This window comes from Gordionus sp. m RMFG-2023, chromosome 4 (genome assembly GCF_954871325.1).
Source record: "Gordionus sp. m RMFG-2023 chromosome 4, tfGorSpeb1-WG-v2, whole genome shotgun sequence".
Lineage (NCBI taxonomy): Eukaryota > Metazoa > Nematomorpha > Gordioida > Chordodea > Parachordodidae > Gordionus > Gordionus sp. m RMFG-2023.
Window position 1 is genome coordinate 6,519,881 of NC_088778.1, and position 23,998 is coordinate 6,543,878.

Sequence of the window (23,998 nt, forward strand, 5' to 3'; positions counted from 1 at the left end):
TTTACTTAATAGAATTATAAAAGAAATCTTTCAGGGGGCAATCAAAAAAATTTATATTTAGTTCAAGGGGTTAGGATATCATTTAAAAAAAATTTTGCTTCAGGTTGCTATTCAAATTTAGCAGGGGGCTCGAGCCCCTGCGTGCCCCCCCCCCTAAAGCGACGCCATTAATAAATTCTTTCAGTAATTAATCTAAATATTATATTAGCAAGTTTCAACATAAAGTCATCGATAAATAATAAAATGACCAAGTCATAACAATATTAAAAATTCAAATCAAACTAAAAAAAGTTAAACCTCAAGGTGTCGTTTCCTGTTCTTACTTCAAGATATTTATATCAATGGTCTATGATATAAAAAAACAAATAAAAATAAATATTATATTGTCATTGTTATAGAAGAGAAACCATAGATATTTACCAAAAATTAAAATAAAAGAATTAAGAATATAAAATTAATTTATTAAAATATTAAGTTAACAAATAGAGAAAATTTTTAAAATTTACAGCATAAATATTGTAACAAAAAAATTATATAAAAAAAATCATAAATAAGAAATTGTAAATATGAATTATTATAAAGTTAAAAGTTTCTTAAAAGTAACATTTTCTATTACTATAATCTAAATTTAAACAAAGCAAATTCATATGGTCTACTTTTATTAACGATTTACATAATAATAAGATAAAACATCCTACTAATTCGTAAAATTATCCTATGCAATTTATGACCCCAAAAAAATAACGAATTTTGATTTCTGTTATAAATGCAAAAGTTTAAAATCAAATTTTTATTTTTCCTTATTAAGTTTTAAGTGCTTATAATGTTTCAATATTTGAACAAAAATAGATAATAAATAGCTTATATAACAATTTCCTCTTTCTTTTTTATTCTAATTCTAGAGGCCCCGTTTGGGGATATAGAACAATCAATTTGCTAATTCTAGAACACAAGGCCGAATTCACAGATCTTTAACTTCTTAATAATTTAACCCCTGATGGGATCAATTTGGCTCCCTGACATAAAGAAAGGCCATCTATGTGGGGTTACTCATGTGTTACCAGGTTTCCTTCAAAACTTTATGAGTAATAAATATTCCGAATTTTCATTCAGATTCATTATGTTTCTGAAATACATTTTCCCCACCTAGATAAGTGTTTCCTTATCATTTGTATTATTATTTGCTATTTAGATTAGTGTAATATTTCTTATGGTGAAACAACGGTAAGGATGAAGTCTTTTATTAAAAAAAAATATTTATCATTCAAAACTATAATTAATGTTTAAAAAACAACATGCGCAATGAAATGAAATTGAAATTTATTAATTATGTATCATTTAAAGCTAATTTTAGAAGAAAAAGAGATTGTTTTGATTTCATTCGTCCTCGTGAGGGTTTGTATATTTCCCAAAAAACAGAATATCATTGGTTGGCCAATAAACACACATATAAAAGAAGGGTTTTATCCCCAAAAAGAAGTCCATAGGTTTACTAGGAATTCCTAACTTTATTATTCGGGTGTCATTATGTCCTTCATTCCTAATATTGTCATTTAGCAACCTTGTTTATTTTTGGTTGAAATAAATAAATATTAACATAATTTTAGGCATTTATATATGAATTAACTAATTTTTTTAATCACATACCGATATTGGTCTTTGCGTCTATTAACATTTTTATTACTAATTTTATCTGCAAGGTATATGGAGGAACTTAGATAGATGTCATCTAAAACATTGTCTTTGATGGATTTTAATGGGATAGTAGATATGTGGAATCTTATTTGATGATGATATAAAGATATATTAGTTTTTTTTTTGATTAAATTTTAATTAATTATTAAAAAATATTAATCATTCGTAAACTATGCAACATTTAAAAAAAAATATGACAGATTTTAAGTTAATTCTTATCACTTAAATTTCAGAATCTAGAAGCCTATTACAAATCAATATAATAAATTAGAGCATAATAGTAAAAATTTGAAGGAAAAAATTATTATTCACATTTTCTAAATAAAATTTTTTTAACTACAATAATTATAAACAAATAACGTTTCTAAAGCACGTTATAAAAGTGTGATAGTGCGTAAGATTACAAAATATTATGACCATGTGACAATCAATCAGGATTCAGATCGGTAAGAACAACAATATCTTCGTTGTGAGGTATGGAGGTTAATATAGATGGTTAAAGAGACCTAGTGAACCGAGAATAGAAGGGTATATTACACACCCACAAGACATATTAAGATGGTGTTTACGCTGTTCAGATCAGAATAGAAGAAAAATTAAAATTTACCAGCGAGAATGGAATAATAACATATAAGAGCAATAATTAATTATAAAGTAGGATGATGCACAAAAAGATGATGGTTATAGAGAATAAAATAAGGTTTTCAAACATGTGGTAAGAAGACCATCAGAAGAGTATATGATAATGCAAAGAAGTTGATGATAGATAAAAAAACGAAAAATATAGAGATTAAATATGAAGGGATTAGGTAAGAATGCCATGAAAATGTTAAGACTTGATTCAGAAATGACACAAGTCAGAAGTGAATGTAGAAGTAAAATCGGATTAATCTAAACTAATTGTTAAATAAACAATAAAGGCGCTGCAAGTTAACGGGGAATGGAGGGTAGTACAAATTAGGCTCCATATATCTTTAAAATATTTAGCTTGGAGGGGGGGGGGTTATAATATATTGGATTGGGGTGAAGTAATTTTCTGGAGTCCTCCCCCCAAAAAACATTTTCTCACATAAATGTGGATAAATAAATTAAAAATGTAAAAGTTATGAGGTAGAAAAAACTTGTCATGAATGATGGATTTTATAGATGTTCTAAGATGCGACTGTAGCCTCGTAGGAAAAGTTATGTTCATATATTTTTGACCTAGGCCTGGCCTTTTTGTCTGAGTAATATGATGATTGTTTATAATGTCTTTCAGTAATGTTATTTTGCCAGCTAATTTGCTTTCGATTTTGCTGATAGATGTCTTATAACCTGGCATTATAAAGAAGAGAGAAATATTATATTTCTTGTAGTAAAAATTCGTTAGGTCCTGACTTAATTTATTGTGCAGTATTTCTTGGAAGTCGGTTTCATCATAGTCCGACATTAATTTTCGCTTAATAGACGACATATCGTCGACATAGTCGGAAGTATTTATTTTATCATCTAAAATAGGGTGAGGTAGGGAATTGTTGTAAGCGGGATCAGTGACTATCAAATTGGTCAAATGTTTTTCTAAAGCCAAAAACGATGTATTACTACTATCCACGGGATAATCCCCCTCTATGGAGTCATCATAATAATATATCCCATCAGCTTCCTCATCATATTCGTCATCATTATCATATTGGATATCTCGTTTTACTTTAAGAGTTTTCAGTATTTCATGTGATATATTTTTATTCATTCTTATTGGAGGTGGATGTTTTGTAACGATAACTTTTTTTATCCTGGGAAAAATCTCTAGCACAGCCAATTTGAGAGGACTATAATAACTTTGGCGAGCCATTGAGATCCTTTTGGTCATACTAATGCTCTTTTTTAGGTAATCAGAATATTTTATTTGAATCTTTCCTCTGGAAACATTAGGGTTTAGATAGTGAAATGGAATGTTAACTTTTTTTTCCATCCTATTAGTCATATTGTTGTGTAAATTAATTTTAAAAAAAAATATTTTAAAAAAATATATTATGTTAAAAAATTACTTGCTTTCCCACAATAGTTCTATATGAAAGCCGGCACCAATCGTTAGCATAGAAGAGGAGTTATAATGTAGTTTTTTGCAAATAGCATCCCTAGGAATGACATTTTTGATTTTTCCATTTGAGACATTCTTGAAAAGACCATTGAAATTTTCATATGTATCATTATTTGCCTTATCAAATTGATTTGATGTGTTACCGCAACGCACTTTCACTACATTCAGGGCATATTCCCTTTTGGCCCTATCCTTATATTGGTCACTTACATTTCCCCGTTCTTCGGAAATGGCCAAAATCTGTGACAATTTTAATCTCAATATTTTTCGTATTATTTTTGAATGTGGTTGAATATTTTTCAATACTCGTCGTGATTCATTTCTACTACTGGTATCATTATAATTATTTTTCGCAGAGCTTGAGGGTTTAACTCGTTCATCACCTCCTTGTTTCAACATAGTAGAGAGTAATAATTTGACCGCGTAAGTTGAAAATAGGTAATTTTCTTTATCCTTTGTTGGGTAAGAATTGAAGGCAGATGTGATATAATAATCGCCCAGACCTATCTCTTAAAATTTGGGGTTTGGAAATAATAAAGATAATGACAGGATAGTTAAATATTATTTATATAATATTGTATGTAAAGATTCAACCTGACACTCTTATTTTTTAGAAATATTTTATATAATATAGAAAAGATATGTCACCCTTCCACTTGGGTCTTAAGTTAAACAATGATAAATAAGAGATCTGCTCTATCCCTCCCCTCCAACCAGACACAGACATCTTTCTCACTACCTCGACTCAGGACCTCATATTTTTATGTTCACTAATTGTCAGGATTCTTTTAAAAGATCTCATACATTGAGGGCCAGATTTTTTTATCTTATAAAAAAATATTTTTCTAACAAAGATCTCATTTATATTTTATATGTTACCGGGTTTTACCCATTTACAATTTCTTGCAGCTTTCAAAAATAATACAAATATTTTTTCGAGTGTTTCACTAATCTTGATCTGTCCGATAATTCTTAGATGATCTCGCTTTTGCCTAATAAGATGCTTAAGATCTTAAACCACTATCTTACACCGCTCTCGAGAGCTTTCTCTTGCCTTATCTTTTTCATTAAAGATTTTTGATTTAATCAAGTTACCTGACGTCTCCTCGATATTGTCATCACATTGTATTCAGTTGGGACCCTTTTAAATGATCAATTTCCTTCTATACCAAAAAATTTTAGTTGGTTTCTTTAGCAAAAAAAAACTTCCACCAATTGTCCATAACCATTGACTAAAATGATACCAGAACACCCTTGTTAAAATTATTGCCAAGTATCTACCTTAATAAAGAGAGTTCCCAAACCTTTTTGTGCCCTTATCCCTACCCCCCCCCCCCTATTGATAGTAAAAGGCCACTCTTACCAGTGGGGAAGAGGATTTATGAAAAATGGGAGAATTTAATATCATAACTAAGAGATAGAAAGATCGATGAACACCACAAGGTGTTATATTAAAGAAATCTCAAAATTTTTTGGACAAAATTTATCTCATTTAAATCCAAATCTTTGGATACAATTATGCTAAAATCCTGATTCAACGAACCATCTGTGTATATAACAAAATAATAATAACCTCCTTTTATATAAAATTTAATGGTGGAAAAATCTCTTTGATTTAAAAAAAACACACACACCCAAGAGGAAAACTGGTAATAGAGAATTTTGTTATTTTTTTCCTCAAAATTTTGTGAATCTAAGATTTGCATCAAGAAGCGTGTTAGGCGTCACATTTACTATAAACAGCTCTTTAAAATAATTTATAATATATCGGTATTAAAAATAAAAATAAGCAAATCAACAAGATATAGAAGGAATAGGATCGATATCCGATCCACCCAAAGAGAAACATAGCATCTTTAATATATATATCTAAGACCTGCCGGACCGGGCCGTATTTTAATTTTTTTTAAATATACCAGGGCTGGGCCTAAAAATATAAAACCTGGGCCCGGTAGGGCAGAAAAAATTCGGACCGGGCCGTGCAAATGCTATCACTTCCGGTCTCTGATACATATTAACCAATATAGTTTTATAAAAAAAATGGAATTGGTTTAGATTTAAGATGGATGTTTGGTTGATTTACTTTTTGTATAATTATTTTAAACAGATCGTAATTAGTAGAATCTAACAAAAAATATTACAAATTAAACGAATTTTTTATTTTGTCCACTAAAAACGGCTATAGTAATATTTTAGCTAAAAAATTGATCATAGATGGTAGAAGGGTTTGGACAGAAATCTCGCGGCTTGCTTCAATTAATATTGCACAAGTCTTAATCTATTTTAACAACACTAGATGGATTAGATAAAAACTTTTATATTGAATGTTGAAGGAAGGTTAAGCCAATTTAATATATTTTCTATACCATAGATTAGTGTTGTTAAAAGATTCGATCTAAGCCTATTTTAAAAAACGTAGAATTCTATTTTAAAGTAAAATTACTCATGTTTTTTGGAAGTTGTAGTCCCACCTCCGTTTTTATATAATATTGTTTTATTTTATTTTATATTTGATATATTAATTTTAATATTAATTTTATTTCTATATATATTTTTAATTTAAAAATAAATGACACTAGTATTAAGTATGATTAGAATAAAAATATAATATTATCAAAAAAAAAAATTCAATATTTTAGCCAGAAAAATAATCCCTAAGCCTCGAGATTTCAACGATATATGGTAAGTGCCATCTATGAACTAAATTTTCAGGCTTGCGTAATTTTTTTCTGAATAAAATATTGAATTAATCGTTTTTAAAAATCTGCTCAAAATCGAGCCGTTTTTAACAACACTGCCATAAATATATCAATTCAATTTATTTTTTTTACCTGAAAGGGTGATAAGGAAATTCCAAGCTAAAATAACCGCTACTAGTGTAAGCTTCATTGGTGGAGATTAGACGCACCTTTTTTTTTAAAAAAAATTTAAATTATTAGTTGCGATTTATATATATAAAAAAAAATTTAAAACAAAAATAAAGGATATGAAAATAAAAAATTTTATTAACATAAAAAATTTAAAGTGAAATAACACTAATTTTTTGTTATTATTCTAAAGAGGGTAGTATTGGGGTAAAGGTACTAACAGAGAAGTCTTAGACTATATAGTTCAAAGGGTTATTCAAAAAATAAATATATATATTTTATCAATAACAATTCTGTAATATTTTTTTTAAAAATCATATTTTTTTGTTAACTATTGCCTTTTTTTAATGTAATAAATTTTATTTAACACTATATTTTATAGACTATATCTAGTATAATGTTTATCAAAATAACAAGGTCATGCAGACTTGATTGGTACAATTAATTATTAAAGGAGAGACAAAATATAAATAAGATATAATTTTTTATCAAAATAATATAGGTAGTACAGACATAATAGCTGATATGGTAAATTATATATTTTTATTCTAAAAAAAAAGGGATAAAATATAAATAAAAATTTGTTTTTACAGGATATTTTTAAATTGAAAATTTTTGCCAGAAATGGGAAGTAAAAACCTACAGAAAAGGCTAATATTTTGGAAAAAGTTATGCGAAAAAGGAACTGGATGATGAACTTATAACTACCTTGATTATCGACAAAGGAATTGCTGTAATAACGAACAAGATGATAAATAGAGGGGTGATAAAGCATTTTATTATATAGTATTCTCCGACTTACCCTACATTAATATTGGAACGATGGGCTTCCTTGCTACCAGTCCAGTTAAACAAATATTCAATTTATAGAACTCTGCTTTTGACTTAACAATGACATATAATTTAGTCATCTACATTTGCCCTAATTTGAATTTCCTTAAGTTCCAATATATTGCTTTCGATATCTTTTTTTTTGAAATATTTTAACTATGTTTTGCAGGGATAAAGTTTCAAATGATTTGGTGGAAAATTTTAAAATGGTAGATATATATAACGCCAAGGAAAGTTTGAAATCGATAATAATCCATAGAATAAAATAGTATGGATTTTATTTCTGTTGTAAATATGATAAATATATGTAAATTGGAATATATATGCGATAAGAGACAGGAATAATGATTATAAAATATAAATTAATAGTCATAAAATAGTAATATTTAGCATCTGAACCTTTTTTAGCTTTGGGGAAGGGGTGGAATTCCCCTCCCCCCCCGCACTCTGCTGCATATGCTTCTGGACTAAATACATATAAAAATTATTAGATTACTATAAATTATAATTCACTATATAACATGATCTTGCTTATTAATCTTGAATAATTATCAAAATTTGGCTCTTCCGGTCGATAGAGATATTAACCTTAACTTGATCTAGTCAAAAATAAATATTAATAAAATATGATTGACATTTTTTGAACCAAAACCAACCTAAATCACGACTAATCAGCTATTAACTGAACCTGGAATATAATTCCTTGAATCCGTAGCTGTCTGGTTTAGACTCTAGAATGCATGTAACTGGAAGTTGAAGGAGTTGGAAACTAGCTTATCCAGGTGAGTCTAGAAAAATGCAAATTACTACCAACTGTTGTCAAATATCAGAACCTAAATTAAAAAAAAAATTTTAAAAATAAAAAAAAAATTATTATTTTAAAATAATTATGTTTATTTTTTTTATAGCTTGTATTTCGCATTTCCGTTTTTATATTTTATTTTTTTAAATAATCATAATGTAATGAAAAAAATGAATAGGGGGGACCGGGGTGAAATTGACGGGCGTAACATAGTTAACGCCTATAAAATTTTGGCCCTTGAACATATGTTGCCCTTATTGGTGTGATGATGAACTTTCATATATAATTTCTTACCTATGTTCAACTTTTGGGAGGTTTCGTGTATTTTGTAATAAAACCATTTTATAGGTTATGACCTAAATATATTTTAGTAAAACCTTAAAATTTCAAAGCTTACTTGCCTTTATAAAAATTATTATAAAACGTGTCCAAAATCTTCCATTAAATTTTTTTTTTAAAGTTATGTTAATTTTGAAATCTCTAATTACTACCTAATAATTTTAATACTTATTATTTAATTTAAATACCTATTTCGAAACTCTCCATTTCCTATTATAATTTGAAAAATATAGAAGATATTTATTGCTTACTTTTTATTTTTGTAAAAAATTTTATTTATCAACTTTAAAAGCTAAAATTTAAAATTATTTTTATATATTTTTTTAAAAAAATTTAAGGTCCGGGCCCTGATTTTTCTTGAAAATCTGTTTTCAGTCCATTCCGGCCTGGGTTTTATATTTTCAGGGTCAGCTCGGATTTTTTTTAAAAATAAAATATTTAGGCCTGGCCCCGATTTTATATTTATTTCTAATTTTTAGAGCTAATAATGACAAAATATTTGGTTTAAAAATAACAGCCCGGTCCGGTTACCTAAAAAAAGGCCCGACCCGGGTATTTATAAATAAAACAAATTTTAGGCCCAACGGCCCAGCTCAGAGATAAATATATTGGTATAAAAAATATACAATTAGTTTGCAAAGGTGTAGAATAATTGAAATGTATGATGCGCCTAAAATGGGCACACTCATACACAGCTAACAATTTTGAATTAAATTTAGTAAATCTAAATGACAGAAATTAAATAAAACTAAGCAACAACGATATCAATCTGTGCATTAAAATAAAAGCACAAAGGCTCATAAATTTAAATGCAATTTAAATGATGATTTCTAAAATCAATTCAATTATTGGAATTAAAGCATAATAAAATAGAATAATCACATTTAGATTCAACCTGAAATACTCATGTCATGATCAAAAAATAAATGATATTATACTTTCTCTTTTGTATTTCTTTATCAACATTGAGCTCAATAACAACAATAGTTATTAATTAAATATTTAATCATTTATTTTCTAATTTTTTTGTAAGATATTGGTAATGATATAACCAATAAAGTGACGGGTTTTATCGCTGTTAGTATTTTGATATTCATTTTATTTTTATCGGGTTAGAGGTTAAGCCTAATGGTCACAGGGTTATTCCACACACAATAGATTCCTTAATTCAAAAGAAGTAATCAAAATAGCTACAAACAATATGAAATCAAAATTTATAATAATAAAGGAATTTTTTTTTTTTCTTTTTAGCTTTCACCTTTTCAGGTTGTAAGCTCCTTCAATATCTCTCCACTTTATATTATTCGTACTATCTCTTTTATCCAATTTATACTTATTCAAATTGACTCAGTTTTGGCCTTCCTTTTTTACGTTTACTCATCACTTTCAAACTCCTTATTTCCTATATATTCATAGGCCTTCTCATTGTGTGCCCATACCACCTAAGTCTGTTTACCATTATCTTAGTCTTAATGGGCACTTCACTTCCTTTAAACTTCCAAATATTCTTGTACTTCGCACCTTATCATTTCTTGTTACCCCAGCAATCATCCTCAACATTCTCATCTCCATAGTTTGTAGACTTCTCTCGTCTAATTCTTTTGTTGACCATGTTTCTGAACTATATAAAATAGTTGTTTTTACTATGAAAATGTAAATTTTTCTCTTCAATTTGTCTGGGATTCTTTTGTCAAGGAGCACTCCAGATAAAGATCTCCACTTTAAGCACCCTTGATTAATTTTACTCTTTATCTCTTTCTCTATTAGGCCGTTTGTTTGTATAGTAGAGCCCAAATTTTTGCAGCTTTCAATTGCCGATATCTGCCATTCATTTATATCAATGCTCTCTGCTTCATCTCCTCCTATCACCATATACTTCATCTTTTCTCTATTTACTTTTAGTCCGTGCTTTTCTAGGATATTTATCCAACTCACTAACTTTCTTTCATTTCATGCTTGGATTCGGCAAGTATAACAATATCATCTGCAAATATCATATTCCACAGGACTGTTTGCGGTATAGACTGTAATAATACATCTATTACTGTTATGAAGAGTAGTGGGCTGAGAGCCGACTCTTGATGGCCCTCGACTATTGTGAAGCCTGATGAAGTACCAGTTGTGCTACGGACTATTGTTGTATGAATCATATACATATCCTGTATTATTCTTATATATTTTTCGGGAACCTTTTTGTGGCGTAGGGCCCACCAGATAAGTTTTCTTGGGATTCTATCGAAGGCCTTTTCTAGATCGAGAAAAACCGTGTGTAGCTTTTTGTTCTTTTCCCTGTATTTTTCGCTCATTTGCCTAATTGCGTGGATTGCATCAGTTGTAGATCTTCCAGGCATAAAGCCAAACTGAGTCTCTCCTATTTCGATTATGTATCTTAACCTTTTTTTCTATAATTTTTTCTTAGAGTTTAAGACAGTGTGACATTAGATTTGTGCCCCTGTAATTTTGACAATTGTTTGGATCCCCTTTATTTTTGAAGATAGGAACTAGGTAGCTTTGCTTCCATTTTTGAGGAATCTCTTCTTTTCCCAGTATTTTATTGTACAGATTTGTGAGAAAAGGCATTCCATCATCTCCTAGAGCTTTAAGGCTTTCTATTTTAATATCATCTGGACCCCTAGCTTTTATGTTTTTCAAATGCTTGAGGCATGTGATTATTTCTTGTTCTGTTATTGGCTGTATAAGGTTTTGACATGGGGAGTGTTCATCTAGATGTAGTATGTGGGGATTAAAATTGAGAAGCTCCTGAAATCTATCTATTCATTATTTCTTTTTCCTTTATAATCAATTTCCCATCTTTATTTTTGATTACTTTCGGAGCTCCGTTTATATTCCTAGATTCTCGCTGTTTGGCTAATTTATATATTTCATTTTGCCTCTTTTTCGTATGTAGTATATATGTCATCGTATGCCATTGCTTTGGTCCTAGCTACCGCCTTTGTAGCTATTCTCTTGGATATTTTGTATTTTGTCCTCTCATCTGGGTTTTTGGATTTGTACCATATTTTATATAGGGCTTTTTTCTCCTGTATAGTGGCTTATACTTCTTCATTCCACCACCATAGTTCTTTGTATGATTTGTTGCCTTCAAAAATATTTTCCATATTTAAAAGGGGATTATATAATTTGGGAAAATATAGAATTTATTGTATTGAATGAAAAAAACAGTATTTCAGTGAATTTAAACAATCATTTTTTTGCAACACTGAAATTTATATTTAGAAGAAGAAAATATTCTTATCTTAGTTAGCAAATGTTTTAAATAAGCTAATGGCGGTATTAAAAACTATATATGTTCATGATGCTTGTTACTTCAAAAGAAAAACTTTTTTAGCTACGTTATTCTAGAAATAAATGTTAATTTTTCAAACCAGATATTTGAAAACAGTTATTTTTATCAAAAAAAAAATTTATTTTTTCCAAATATACAACTAGTTTTTATTTTTAAAAAAAATTGTTTTTCATTAAATTCATTTTTTAAGGAAAATATATTGTTTATTAATTTATAATTTTAGTCTATAAATAAGGAAAATCAGGAATTTACATGAACAATTCTATAATGTAAATTTTTGAACTCATAATCACTAAGATGATTTCTTGATTATAATTTCAGTGATAACATTTTCACCAAAATTCCAAAATAATTTAGATTATCAACTATTTATAGAATTTGGTCTATGCATGATATAATACAGGGTTTTGCATTCAAAAAAAAAGTCCCAGACAATGTCATTCATAAAAGGAAAAAATCCGATTAAAAAAGGAAAAAGTCCGAATCCAATCAATGAAGGAAAATTTCGATTAAAAAGGAAAAGTGTCAATCAAAAGAAAAAGGTTCAGTCAAAAAAGGAAAAGTGTCAATATTAAAAGGAAAAGTCGCAACAGCTTAGGAAAAGTGTCAATTAAAAAAGGAAAAGCAATCCCATCTAAGAACCTTGGCTTAGAATTCAATAATAGGATATTTAGCTTTGCGTTGGCTAAATGTTTGAACATTAATTCATGCATGACTCATATATGAAAGCCATAAACTGACCTATTCGGGTAGATATTAACTACAAGGCAGGAGCAGCCAACGAGATCCCCGGCACACTCTATGCAACTCTCCAGTGAGCTTTAAACTCTGCTGTGATACCTTCCACAATAGAGCCCAACTGGAATGTCATATAACTGACGAAGTCATTAGACTACTCTAAAAAGCTGCCCAGTTTCTAGGATAAAATTTTATATCAACCCGCTAATCAAACTTAAAACAGAGATTTAATATTCACAAAATGAATAAAATGTGACAATTATATTGACACAGTGGAACAATATTTTCCTCTCAACTTTCGAAAAATTTGGTCTCAAGGCAAATATCTAATAAAAAATAGGTATATTAACATAGGACCCAAAAGATTGCTTCTAACTTCGTAAAAGAGTGGCAATACAGGTCATCAAATCAAATATATATTGTCTTTTTAATTTAATTTCTTGATAGGCTGACTAAATTTTCAGGTTCAGAATGGGTTAACGATATGGTTTAATTGCTAGATTTAGATTAGATTCGAATCCCTCCTTTACACACAGTTAGGGCGAATTCGCGGAGAAATATATATAAAAATCAGAAATCTGCAGGCACAGCCCTAAGCCAGGATACACACTATTACATTTTAAATAAGAAAAAGACTACTATGACTTTACAATCACATTTTATTTTTAGAATTGCACATTTAAAATCTAATAACCATTTGAGGGGAAGGTTCCACTATTAATTTTTCGATCTAGATAATTTTTTCAGCGAATACCGCTGATAGAAACCTTAATCGGTACATCCATCCTCGCATTATTTTTTTATTTTTACCTAAGTCTATTATTATTTAAAACTAATTTAAATACTTTATCATACGATTTCCAATTTCTATTTAATTACTTGGCTATAGGCCTCATAAATAAAGTTAAAAATGTCACGTTAAAAGACCTAACAATAAATAACACCATTTTTTAAAAAACATCTAAATGAAGGCTCAAGAATAATCGAATAATTAATTTTCGACAGTTAAAAAATATGGGGAAAAAAATAATACTATTGAAGAAAGCTTTTTATCCATAAGTAAAAGTTATCAAGCCTGAATTTGGCGAAAACAAATGTTCGTCGAAGTCAAGTCTCCTTTTTCCCTACCTTAATTCATTTTTAATATCAAATTTGATTAATTTATCTTATAACCTCTTTATATTATATATATAATAATAGATAGATTCATAAAACATTGACCTATTCTATTTGTATGTACAATGTTTTAGTTTATAATAATATAAGAATTATGAATTTCGTTGTATATTATTCTTACCTTTATTTTATATATTATTTTTTAAAATAAAATAAATACCAATAAACAATAAATGTCACACGGTTAAAAAGATGGTCATGCATCCGTGTTTACAAAAAATATAAATAAGGTTATAATAAAAATTAAATTAAAATTAAATTTATAATATCAATTTTTTAAATTTTAATATCGATTTTCTAATTACATATTCATATCTCGATAAACCTAAAATAAAATGATGAGTTAATACATTATACACTACACATAATAATAGTGGTGTCGGAATAAATGATATATTCAAAATTCTTTGGTCACGTGAGGGACCGAAGTTTCAAGAATATCACACTGGGGAGATGTTCTTTGCTAGCATTAATTTTCACGTTGTTCATGTATGTCAACATATGGTTCAAAGAAGAATACATGAATGATTATACCGCGCGATCATGCATGACAACCAAGATTCGAAATTTTCAAAATAAAGGTTAAAAAAATTTTTATTTTCAAAATTATGATTTAGCAATGGTTTTGCTAAAGCTAATATCTTGTCTTTTTGGACCGTGTTAAAAAAAAAGTGTATAACATTTGCTTGATTTAAAGATTAGAGATCTACAAAGCCCCGGTCTTCTACAGCCCGTTAAGAATCTTTTGGATGCCCGGTATAGCCCGTTAAATTTTTTTGCCAGGCCCGAACCAGCACGTTATATGTTTTAAAAAACGAGATATTGATTATTTTCGAAAATTGGATGGACCAGATATCATTTTAAAACCCGATCTAATTTATCTTTAGTAAGCCCATTTTTATAATAAAAATTAACAATTATGAAATGTAAATCGTAATCTAGTTCGATTATGAGATTAATATGAACTGAATTCACAAAAAAAAATTTTTATTTACTATCTTGAAACATAAATCTTTGCCTACTAATAAATTTAAGAAAAGGACATTTTTTTGTGTAAAAATTTAAATTTGTCGACCTTTTTGGAATATACTTAATTTTATATGTGAAAAAATATGAGGAAAACGTTTAAATTTAAAAAAATCCAAAAAACTTGAAATTAAAATAATTAACCTTAACAAAGAAAATTTTTAAAAAGGTATAAAGAAAGGTTTTTAAAAATAATTTCAATTCGGAATCGGTAAAAAATTTCTTATTAATCGATCATTTGTCACTATCTAGAGGTTCTGCTTGAAAGGGAAGGAATAAAGGGATTTTAAATCATTCGGGGAGAGCCTAATTTAAATTTTTTTTAAAAAATCTATTTCAATGATGCATATATTACATACTACTAGATTGACGATTCATCTATTAAATGTATATAAAAGTCAGAGTTGTTAAAGGATCTAGATACGATAAAAAAATGTGGTATCTGTATCTAGATAGATTTTTGATTAAAATATCTGTATCTAGACATTATTTTAGACGATGTATCTGTATCTAGATCCATTTAAAAAGTATATTTTAACAACTCTGATAAAAGTGTATATATTTTACAGGAGTCAGCTGTTAGCGATATTTTACGATTAAGTCAATTAAATGATATTAATAGGCAGTATTATCATGATCAATAAGAAAATTAGTCGCCGTGCAAACCACAAAAATGGCGCTGCAGCTGACTCATATACACGTACACTTTTAATTAATGCATCGCTCGCCAATTTAGTAGTATATATCGTAGCGTCAATGTGTTTTTTTCTGGCAATGTGTTATTTTTTACAACTTTAAATCATTTTTTGAAAGCGTTTTTAAAAATTTAAAAAAAAATTTAATTTTACCGGAAATGCAATCATATGAATTGTAGACAATTTTGCTGTTAACCTTTGAGTCATTCATAATTTATATGAAATAAAAATATGGAAAATTTAATTTAAATTATATTAAGTTTAAAAGTTCGTGGAAATATTGTTCTGAAATTCATAGGGTAGGCATTCCAAACATGACGGCATACATTTTCCGGTAAAATTCGATTTTAAAATTTAAACAAAAAACGCGCTCAAAAAGTGATTCAAAGTTGAAAAATAAAGACTTTGCCGGAAAAAACACATTGAACTCTAAAATATGCGCATCATTGATATATCTTTTAATTGTCAATACATTCTTTTCTTCATTTTATCGTAAATGCAGATGCTGAAAAGAATACGTGCCTTGAAGATACAGAAATCCTGAAATTCGGCAAAGTTCACAAAACATTTTTATTTTTATTAATTAATGCAATTGTAATATAATTAACTGGACTTATCGGAAAATTGAGTGATCGATAAACATTGATACTTTCTAAGAAAAAAATTTTGGGAATAACTCTATTATTTTTTCCATAAAAATTTATTATGTCTAATATATATCTGTATAATGCTAAATTGACAAGGTATGCGATTCAAATTGTCACTCACTTAATTTTCGAATAATTGTTAATTCTAGTTATCCCATTTGAATAACTTTATTTAAAAAACATTTTTTCCCTGAATAAAAACCCGAAAAAAAAACAACAGAAAGAAATAAAAAATTTGATAAAAATTTTTTAAAAGTATAAATAACATTTTATGATTTTAGTTACCGACATACGTTATTAAGAAATGGCCAAGTGTTTACGAATCAAGACGACGTTCATTAAGGGAAAAATGTCAAGTGTGGCTGACTAGGAAAAAATTAAATGTCAATCAAACGATGATCTTACCCCCTCCTCTTGAATATTACAAGAACTTGGTAGCCGAACCCATAAATTTTGGTTTGCTGTATTGCATTGTTTACAAGGTAGCCTCCACTAACTGGCTAAAAATGTTAATGGTTCTATCTGAATTTAACAGTAAATGCGCGAACAGGACTCAAGAAATGATTAATCGTGATGAAGGAGATTCATCAAAAGATGCATCGCAAAACTTAGCAGATTCCATTTCCATGATAGAGGCTCACAATGGGGGTAACTTACGATTATCTTCCCATTACGTTAAGGGTTGGTCCAAAGAGTGTGTGGGAAGATTGGCCGAACGTTTTATAACATTTTTCTTCACCAGACACCCTTTTGAGAGGGTAGTTTCGGCTTATTTGGATAAATTTACTCCGGCAGCCAGCGGGATGAATTATTATTATCAAAAACAGATTGGATCTATGATAGCTAATAAATTTAGGCGTAACGCTTCCATAATATCTAGATTTCTGTGAGAATAATATTTTAAATTATTATGAATGAAGGAAATTGCCATTTGCAAAAGATATTTTTTCAAGAACTCTAAATGTTAATATTTTTTAAAATCTGTAAAAAAAAATTTAAAAACTAAAAATAATTAATTAAATATATGTTGTAAAGTAAGTTTTTCCTAGAATAAGGACTAATCTGCAATATTCGGAATCTCTCAATTTTATATCAGCTACTACTTGCTATTTTTAAATTTTTAGTGCCTGATTTAACCCTAAAATGTATGAAGATGTTTACAATAAATTACATATGAATTTCAGACGATTAATAAAAAATATTGTGCTTCTTTATTAATATAAAAAAATTATTATAAATTAGGAGTTCAAGAGTACAGTTCAGACCAAAATTATCTGACATTTTATAAGGTAGAAGTCTACCCATGCTTGAATACATCATTACCATAAAAATCAGATTTTTTGAATTTAAAAATTAGATTTTTTTGAATTTAAAAATTCGATTTTTTTTGAATTTGAAAATCGCACTCATATATATTTAAAATTATGAGATTTCACATCGTCACGTGATGGTTTCGAATATTCCAGAAATATTTTTATTAACAAATTATTTCTAAATCAATATACATTTTTGATTTAAAAAAAAATATTTTAAAAAAGTGGTAACGATATTAGTTTCCCAGAATTTATCGATTATTTACTATACGAAAACAAGGAGAGAAATGGAAACTTCGATTTGTTATACAGACCTATAACTCAAATGTGTCACCCATGCGTCACCCCTTACCATTTTATAGGTAGATATGAAACATTTCAGTCAGACACGAAATATATTCTCAAAGAGGCGTCTACAAGAAGGAGTAAAACATCATTTAATACTAAAGATAGATCAGAAGAAGGTAATTTTTCTTTGTTTTTTTTTAAAAAATACATTTTTGCAATGCAGCCAAATAAAATAATATTTTTAATAACCTCCGTTACCCTAGATTCACAGTTGTCGCAATTTCAAAGCTATTCATAAAATAAACTCAAAAGGCGACAAAAAAATAAGATTCACACAATAAATGATTTCAGAATTTTATAAAGGGGGGTTAAGAATTGAGTTAATAAAGCTTTGCATCGACCCTATTTTTCGATTCCGACGCGATCCGAGAAAAGATTTTAAAAAATTTATCTGCTCTAAAAGATTTTTTATTTAAAAGAGTCTGATTCGGTCTGAAATTATAACCGCGTGAGATTAAATGCTTGCCCGCCCATTGGTCGGATCAAATGGTTAGGTTTATACCGGAGGCTTTAGGTTTAGTGATTTAATATCAGTTAGTAGCACGATCCCTGTAAAATAAGATATGAATCAGAATTTAAACTAAAATAATGCAGGGATCATGGGCCGAATTGAAACTCATCTAATCTTATTTAATAATTTCATTATAAATAGTAAATATTACAATTATAGTATATGTAATAGTAATTAAAGGAATTTAAGTTAATATTCCTTAATTTTAAATATTTTAATTAAATATTTATAACCAACATTTATGTCTCAGTTTATTTATCAGACTCATCTATTTGATCATATTTTATAATTTTGAGAGAAATTGTCTATGGCCATTTAAAGCATTTTACCCTGCTATAGAATATACTTTAAAAAAAAATATAATAAACATTTTAAAACTTAATTAAATATTAATTATTATAGTATAATTATTTTTCTTTATACAAATCATATAAAAGGTATTGGAGATGAAAATATCTTGACATTTCCTACTTTGAGACATGATACTCTGGAGAGGCGCACTAGAACTGATAGATTAAAGACCTTAGAATATTTTAACACTTTGAACAGAACTCAAATTTTAAAGCTAGTAGATATTTACAAAGATGATTTTTACCTTTTCGATTACAGTTATCTTGATTACCTGCAACCTTTATAAATATTGTTTAAAATAAACCTCATATATGAAGAAATTGTTATTTATTTATCATAGAAAATATCAGAAATTATTAAAAACAAACTTTATGTTCTGTTCTGAATATTAGATAGGAATAGAAATGTAGACCATAATGATTTTGTTTTGAAGTGAAAAATCTTAGAAAAGTTATTATTAAGATTAGATGATTTCGTATCAGGGATATGAAGTATCTGTAGATACAAAAAGGGGTTCCATAGGGCGCATCTGTCGATTAATGTCCATAATATTTTTGTAAATATTATATTGCGCATGTTTAGTAAATCTCTTTTATCGATCATCACAATATAAGAAACACAAATTTTGTAATTTTGAATTTGATATAAATAAAGCAATTTTTTTTACTCAAATAAATCAGTTCATTCCTAATATGGTTTTTATGATTTCACTACCTCTTAATTTTAACTATACAATAAAAAAAACTCCACCTATTCTAATATCTGGCTAATGTTTTTAAACGGCTCAATTCTAAAAAACGGCTTGTCCAATATTTTCGCCAAAAAATATTACGTAGGCCTGGGATTTTGCTTTTAGATGGCAGAAAGGTTTGGAATATCAATTAACGAAATCTCAAGGCTTGTTTAATATTATTTTAGCCGAAATTATAAAATTGGCTAAATCGAGCCTGTTAACAGTATTCCTTTTGTCAACTTACTGTCAACCTAACATTCTAAAAAGATGATTCCTTTTTAAGATCTGAAATGCAAAATTATTTTAAAAAAATGGTCTTTATAGTTTTTTTTTTAAAGTGCATAATCTTTAATATTTTTTGGCAATTACGAATGAATATATAGTAATTTGAAATTCCTAAAAAATTTTAATACAGCCTGGATAAGTTATATTTTTAATGCGACAATGTCAATGATCATAGTAATTTTTTTAAATGGGGCCTATGTCTATAATATTGTACTTAAGAAGGAATTAATCAGAACTTCCAATTCTATTTGTTTTTATGTAATCTTTAAAGGAAAATATAGTAATCGTCCTTAGACCTGTCACTTTTGGTCCTAGGTTAAGAATTTCAAGATTTTATTTTATGCGCTAAGGCCGTGTACCTTTGAAACTTATTTCTGTTTAACTCATGCTAAACAGATTTTGAAATAGACTACCATATTTTAGTTTTAAGTTTCATACATTTAAATGATTTTTGCTATTTATTATATGAAACTCTCTACATTAATTTTATAATCAATATTTTGGACCATTCTTTTGTTCGATAGTTCTTGGTAAGACTTTAAACTTATATCTAAGACAACACACTTTACATTCAAAACGATAGTATTATAATTATGTATTTATTAACAATAAAAATTATTTCTTAATTTTCGGGCTTAATTTATTTTTCTTCTTGCTTTCAATCTCCTTTCATTATATCACTATTTTACTCTTATTTCATCATTGTCAAACATATTTGTAAAATGACAAATAAAATCTCTTTTTTTTAACATTTAAAATATTTGACTTAATAAATGATAAACACAAAAAAAATATTAAAATGATATAATATATGCAAGTCTAAATAGCTTAACATATGAAAAAAATAAATTAAATTATAAAATTATTGGGATAAGTCATAGTCAAAAATTAAATTCCTCAACAACTGAATTAAAGGTTCACGGTTCAGGTTCTTAGTAGGAAATAATAATATGGGTTCGGGTTGAATCTAAAAAGCATGCTCAATTTTTTTAAACCTTATTAGAATTATGAAAATTGAAGCACATCTTTTAAATTTTGGCTCCTAAAAATAATAATATTAAACCATATACAATTTAAATATTTTCAATATTATCTTCCGTCAAATTTATAAGGAGAGATATAAATTCTATAATTGAAAACACTGAACACCACTTATACGCTAACTTGGGTGATTGGCATGGTCAAATAGCCATATACAAAAAAAATATCTGAAAATATTTAATGATAGATACTATCAATCATAATCGATTATTATAATATTTTAAAAGAGTTGGGATAATAAATGGTTCAACCCGGTTCACAGACCTTTTCAGGGGTTCGGTTCGGCTAAGGTTTTGTAAATAATAACTGTTATTATTACCGGTTTAAAGGTTAGGTTAGGATCCCTGGTTAGTAGTTTGCCAATTTTTTAAAAAATAATAATGATATTATAAGTATATGTATTAATTTTTTTTTTCTTCATATTTTTTGTGAAAAATAAATAAATAGCGAAAATGTATACCAAAATTTGGGATTGTTATTTATATTTTACATGAAGTTACACAAAAAAAATATTACAAGAAAAAAGGCTTTACTGCCCAATTCCAACTAATATATAAATATTAAATAAAGTTAAGTGAATACATATATTTATAATTACTGATCATGTATTATTCCTAGTGCCCAAGTCCAATAAGGATCTCGAGATGACATATATAGTATCGAATAATAAAGTAAATATACATTAAATTTGCTTAGGTCGTTTTAGAGAATGGATGGATGGTTTTTTAATTTAGCCACATTGACTAATCTATAGGGATATATTCGAGATATGTTCCTATTGGTATCATCTATAAGTGGCTATAATATATATATTTTAAATTTAGAAAGTAAAGAATATATATTTTTTTTAAAACTTATATAACAAGCAATTTAAATGAAAATGGGCGAGCCGATTGTTTAAGGAGTTTTCCCGACATGCGCAATAGAATTTATATTAAAAAAATAAATTATTTTGTAGATAGAAACTTATTATTATGAACAATTATTATAAATAATTGATCATTTAATTGATAAATAAATATATAAGTCTTTATATTTTTGGAATCCCCATCAAACTTACACTTTAATGATATGTATATCAATTTAAAAATAAAAAATATAGATATTTTTATTTTTAAACTTTTTTAATATTTTTATATAGTCTTAACCAATAGTAATATTTAAATTAAAACCTATCGCGCATGTCGGGTCTATTAAACTATAGTCTAACCGAAATATGATATCATGTAAAATATTACAAAAATGAGCGATAAAATAATATACAGTATATACATCTCGGTCACCCCATCCCCCCACCCTTAAATTTTTCTAAACCTTGAAAGAATTCTTTGAAAAGTAGTCAACTCAAGAGCATTATAGGGATGAGTCTACGGACCCAAATTTCAAAATGATATTAGTCATTAATTTATTTTTTTGTCGCGATATTTACTGAATTATATATCTAAATATGATTAACAATTATAAACTTGATTCATTAACAGGGACCCGAACCGTTATTTATAACGTTCAGTTTGGTTACGTTTCAGTATGTAAAAAAATAATGGTTACGTTTTGGTTACGGTTCTTTTAATAAAATTTACAAAGGTTCTGTTCGGTTCAGCTAATTATAAAGGTTCATAATGGTTCATTACGGATAGAAATTTATTTTTTATTGAAGCAACACCATCGTCTAATTTCTTTTTATTATAAGCATCTATGAATTATATATAAAAAAATATATAAGATTCAAAATAACTCATTTTAAAATATATTATAAGTAATATATTTGTTTGTTGTGACGATAACACAAATTTTAGCCCCGAAAAGGCCCTTTCTACAGAAACTTGTGTTGCGGGAACCGCCAGTACTATAAGAGCAAGTTTATATAATTCTGGATATTCAATTTTTTTTAATGATTCCTAAAATATAAAAACTAAACCAGTTTGAACCGGGTTAACTTTTTTTATAAAGGTTCTTTTTACTCCTTCAAAAAATAATTATATCGCTTCAATTACGGTTACGGTTCTGATATTTATAATGGTTTATAATGGTTTAACGGTTCGTTACAATTCACTACGGTCCCGGTATCATGAATTATTTTTGAAGAATCATTTAAAAATTTAAAATTTTTCATATTTATTTGATATTAATATTGCAAAAGTTTTTAAGAGCAAATTTCATCAAAAATCCTTGTTAGCTCAAAAAAGCACACTACTGAAAAATTAATATTCATACCCACAGAATTTTATGCAATGACGTTTTTAAAATTCTAGGTTACTAATACTCTCAAGATATGAACAAATAATTTAAACGAGTTTACTTTCTTAACTATATCTAGAATGTGGACATCTTCCGATGAGGTGTTGGAAACATTCACAAAATCTAATTTGTTTCAAAATAGATTGAATGGGTAATTAATAGTTATATTAAAAATTATTTCAAAGGGTGAAATATGGTGTACCAAGTCAAAATAGTTTCCTCAAATTATTATTAGAGAAATTATTATTATATATATATATATTTCAAGTAAAAATTTTGCTCGAGTTTTATCACGTAAACTATTTGATGTTACCCTAATAAAAATATTACAGAGTTCATGTCGTTTTCCGGCATGCATAGATTACATGCCTACTGAATTTCAGATAGTAAAGCATTTAATTTTTTTTAGTATTTTTTTTAAAAAAAAATTAAATGATATATCGATATATAAAAATTAATATTAACGGTAACCAATTCAAAGGTTCAAGGTAAAATTATAAATTCAAAATGTAGGCACTCTATTTGTGGTAGAAAACGATTCGGCTAGCTAACATATTAAACAAAAATTGCCGTAGTCTAAAAATTACTTTTGCTCTAATGCAACATCAAGATTCAACACAATGCGGTAATCAAGATAGCTTAATTATTGAATTTGACATTTTAGTTCTGCAATAAAAGAAACATTACCAAAAGTACTTAAGATATACTTAATAAAAATTTATAAGTGGTACAAAATATCTGGCAAATTCAAATTTATCAAGTTAATTATAATAAAAAATTCGAGCAATAAACTCAAATTAATTCGAGAGAACTATTTTAACTTCAAATGGAATAATATAATACCTTTAGTAAAAATTCCGCCTTTTCCTAAGTGCAAACTAGCGAATAGCAGTCCCATCATTGTCACTGTTAAGCATATCATTATTATGAGAAATTAAATTATATATAAATATTTTAAATTATGGGTTCCCTTCT

General features: G+C 27.6%; 4 protein-coding genes and 1 long non-coding RNA gene across 6 annotated transcripts; 1 reads left to right on the top strand and 4 right to left on the bottom strand.

Moving 5' to 3' along the window:
- Window positions 1–1,377: 1,377 nt before the first annotated feature.
- LOC135928561 (uncharacterized) lies at window positions 1,378–8,300 on the bottom strand. Its single transcript, XM_065465017.1, has 6 exons — window positions 8,162–8,300; window positions 6,607–6,683; window positions 3,723–4,284; window positions 2,817–3,647; window positions 1,648–1,779; window positions 1,378–1,561 (listed from the first exon to the last, which is right to left on the bottom strand). Exons 2-6 carry the CDS (start codon window positions 6,662–6,664, stop codon window positions 1,378–1,380), a joined length of 1,767 nt encoding a protein of 588 aa, XP_065321089.1. The 5' UTR covers window positions 6,665–6,683; window positions 8,162–8,300.
- Window positions 8,301–10,072: 1,772 nt separating this feature from the next.
- LOC135928562 (uncharacterized) lies at window positions 10,073–10,486 on the bottom strand. Its single transcript, XM_065465018.1, has one exon. The coding sequence runs from the start codon at window positions 10,484–10,486 to the stop codon at window positions 10,073–10,075; it is 414 nt and encodes a 137-aa protein (XP_065321090.1).
- A 62-nt stretch (window positions 10,487–10,548) lies between these two features.
- On the bottom strand, window positions 10,549–11,534 carry LOC135928563 (uncharacterized). The gene is made up of 4 exons (XM_065465019.1): window positions 11,442–11,534; window positions 11,052–11,305; window positions 10,879–11,008; window positions 10,549–10,773 (listed from the first exon to the last, which is right to left on the bottom strand). Exons 1-4 carry the CDS (start codon window positions 11,532–11,534, stop codon window positions 10,549–10,551), a joined length of 702 nt encoding a protein of 233 aa, XP_065321091.1.
- A 2,527-nt stretch (window positions 11,535–14,061) lies between these two features.
- Window positions 14,062–19,395, top strand: LOC135927775 (carbohydrate sulfotransferase 11-like). Of its 2 annotated transcripts, XR_010572178.1 has the most exons (6): window positions 14,062–14,416; window positions 16,059–16,111; window positions 16,485–17,089; window positions 17,742–17,980; window positions 18,284–18,378; window positions 18,813–18,943. XR_010572178.1 is itself a non-coding variant. In XM_065463954.1 (5 exons), the coding sequence occupies exons 1-5, from the start codon at window positions 14,224–14,226 to the stop codon at window positions 19,010–19,012; spliced, it is 1,290 nt and encodes a 429-aa protein (XP_065320026.1). In that variant the 5' UTR covers window positions 14,063–14,223; the 3' UTR covers window positions 19,013–19,395. The 2 variants fall into 2 exon arrangements, 1 of the variants encoding a protein (XP_065320026.1); XM_065463954.1 differs by lacking the exon at window positions 18,284–18,378 and having other exon boundaries at window positions 14,063–14,416; window positions 18,813–19,395.
- A 1,974-nt stretch (window positions 19,396–21,369) lies between these two features.
- Window positions 21,370–23,998, bottom strand: LOC135927776 (uncharacterized). The gene is made up of 3 exons (XR_010572179.1): window positions 23,867–23,998; window positions 23,085–23,146; window positions 21,370–21,583 (listed from the first exon to the last, which is right to left on the bottom strand). It is a non-coding gene; the product is annotated as an uncharacterized LOC135927776 (long non-coding RNA).

Coding starts and splice junctions, on each gene's coding strand:
- LOC135928561 (XM_065465017.1), bottom strand. CDS start 6,664: ATGAAGCTTACACTAGTAGCGGTTATTTTAGCTTGGAATTTCCTTATC. Junction 4,285..6,606: donor TTTCCTTATCACCCTTTCAG/GTAAAAAAAATA, acceptor CCAAATTTTAAG/AGATAGGTCTGGGCGATTAT. Junction 3,648..3,722: donor GAACTATTGTGGGAAAGCAA/GTAATTTTTTAA, acceptor TATGACTAATAG/GATGGAAAAAAAAGTTAACA.
- LOC135928562 (XM_065465018.1), bottom strand. CDS start 10,486: ATGGTGATAGGAGGAGATGAAGCAGAGAGCATTGATATAAATGAATGG.
- LOC135928563 (XM_065465019.1), bottom strand. CDS start 11,534: ATGACATATATACTACATACGAAAAAGAGGCAAAATGAAATATATAAA. Junction 11,009..11,051: donor TACAGGGGCACAAATCTAAT/GTCACACTGTCT, acceptor ATAGAAAAAAAG/GTTAAGATACATAATCGAAA. Junction 10,774..10,878: donor AGAACAAAAAGCTACACACG/GTTTTTCTCGAT, acceptor AGAATAATACAG/GATATGTATATGATTCATAC.
- LOC135927775 (XM_065463954.1), top strand. CDS start 14,224: ATGATATATTCAAAATTCTTTGGTCACGTGAGGGACCGAAGTTTCAAG. Junction 16,112..16,484: donor AAATCCTGAAATTCGGCAAA/GTTCACAAAACA, acceptor TTATGATTTTAG/TTACCGACATACGTTATTAA. Junction 17,981..18,812: donor TAAAGATAGATCAGAAGAAG/GTAATTTTTCTT, acceptor ATCATATAAAAG/GTATTGGAGATGAAAATATC.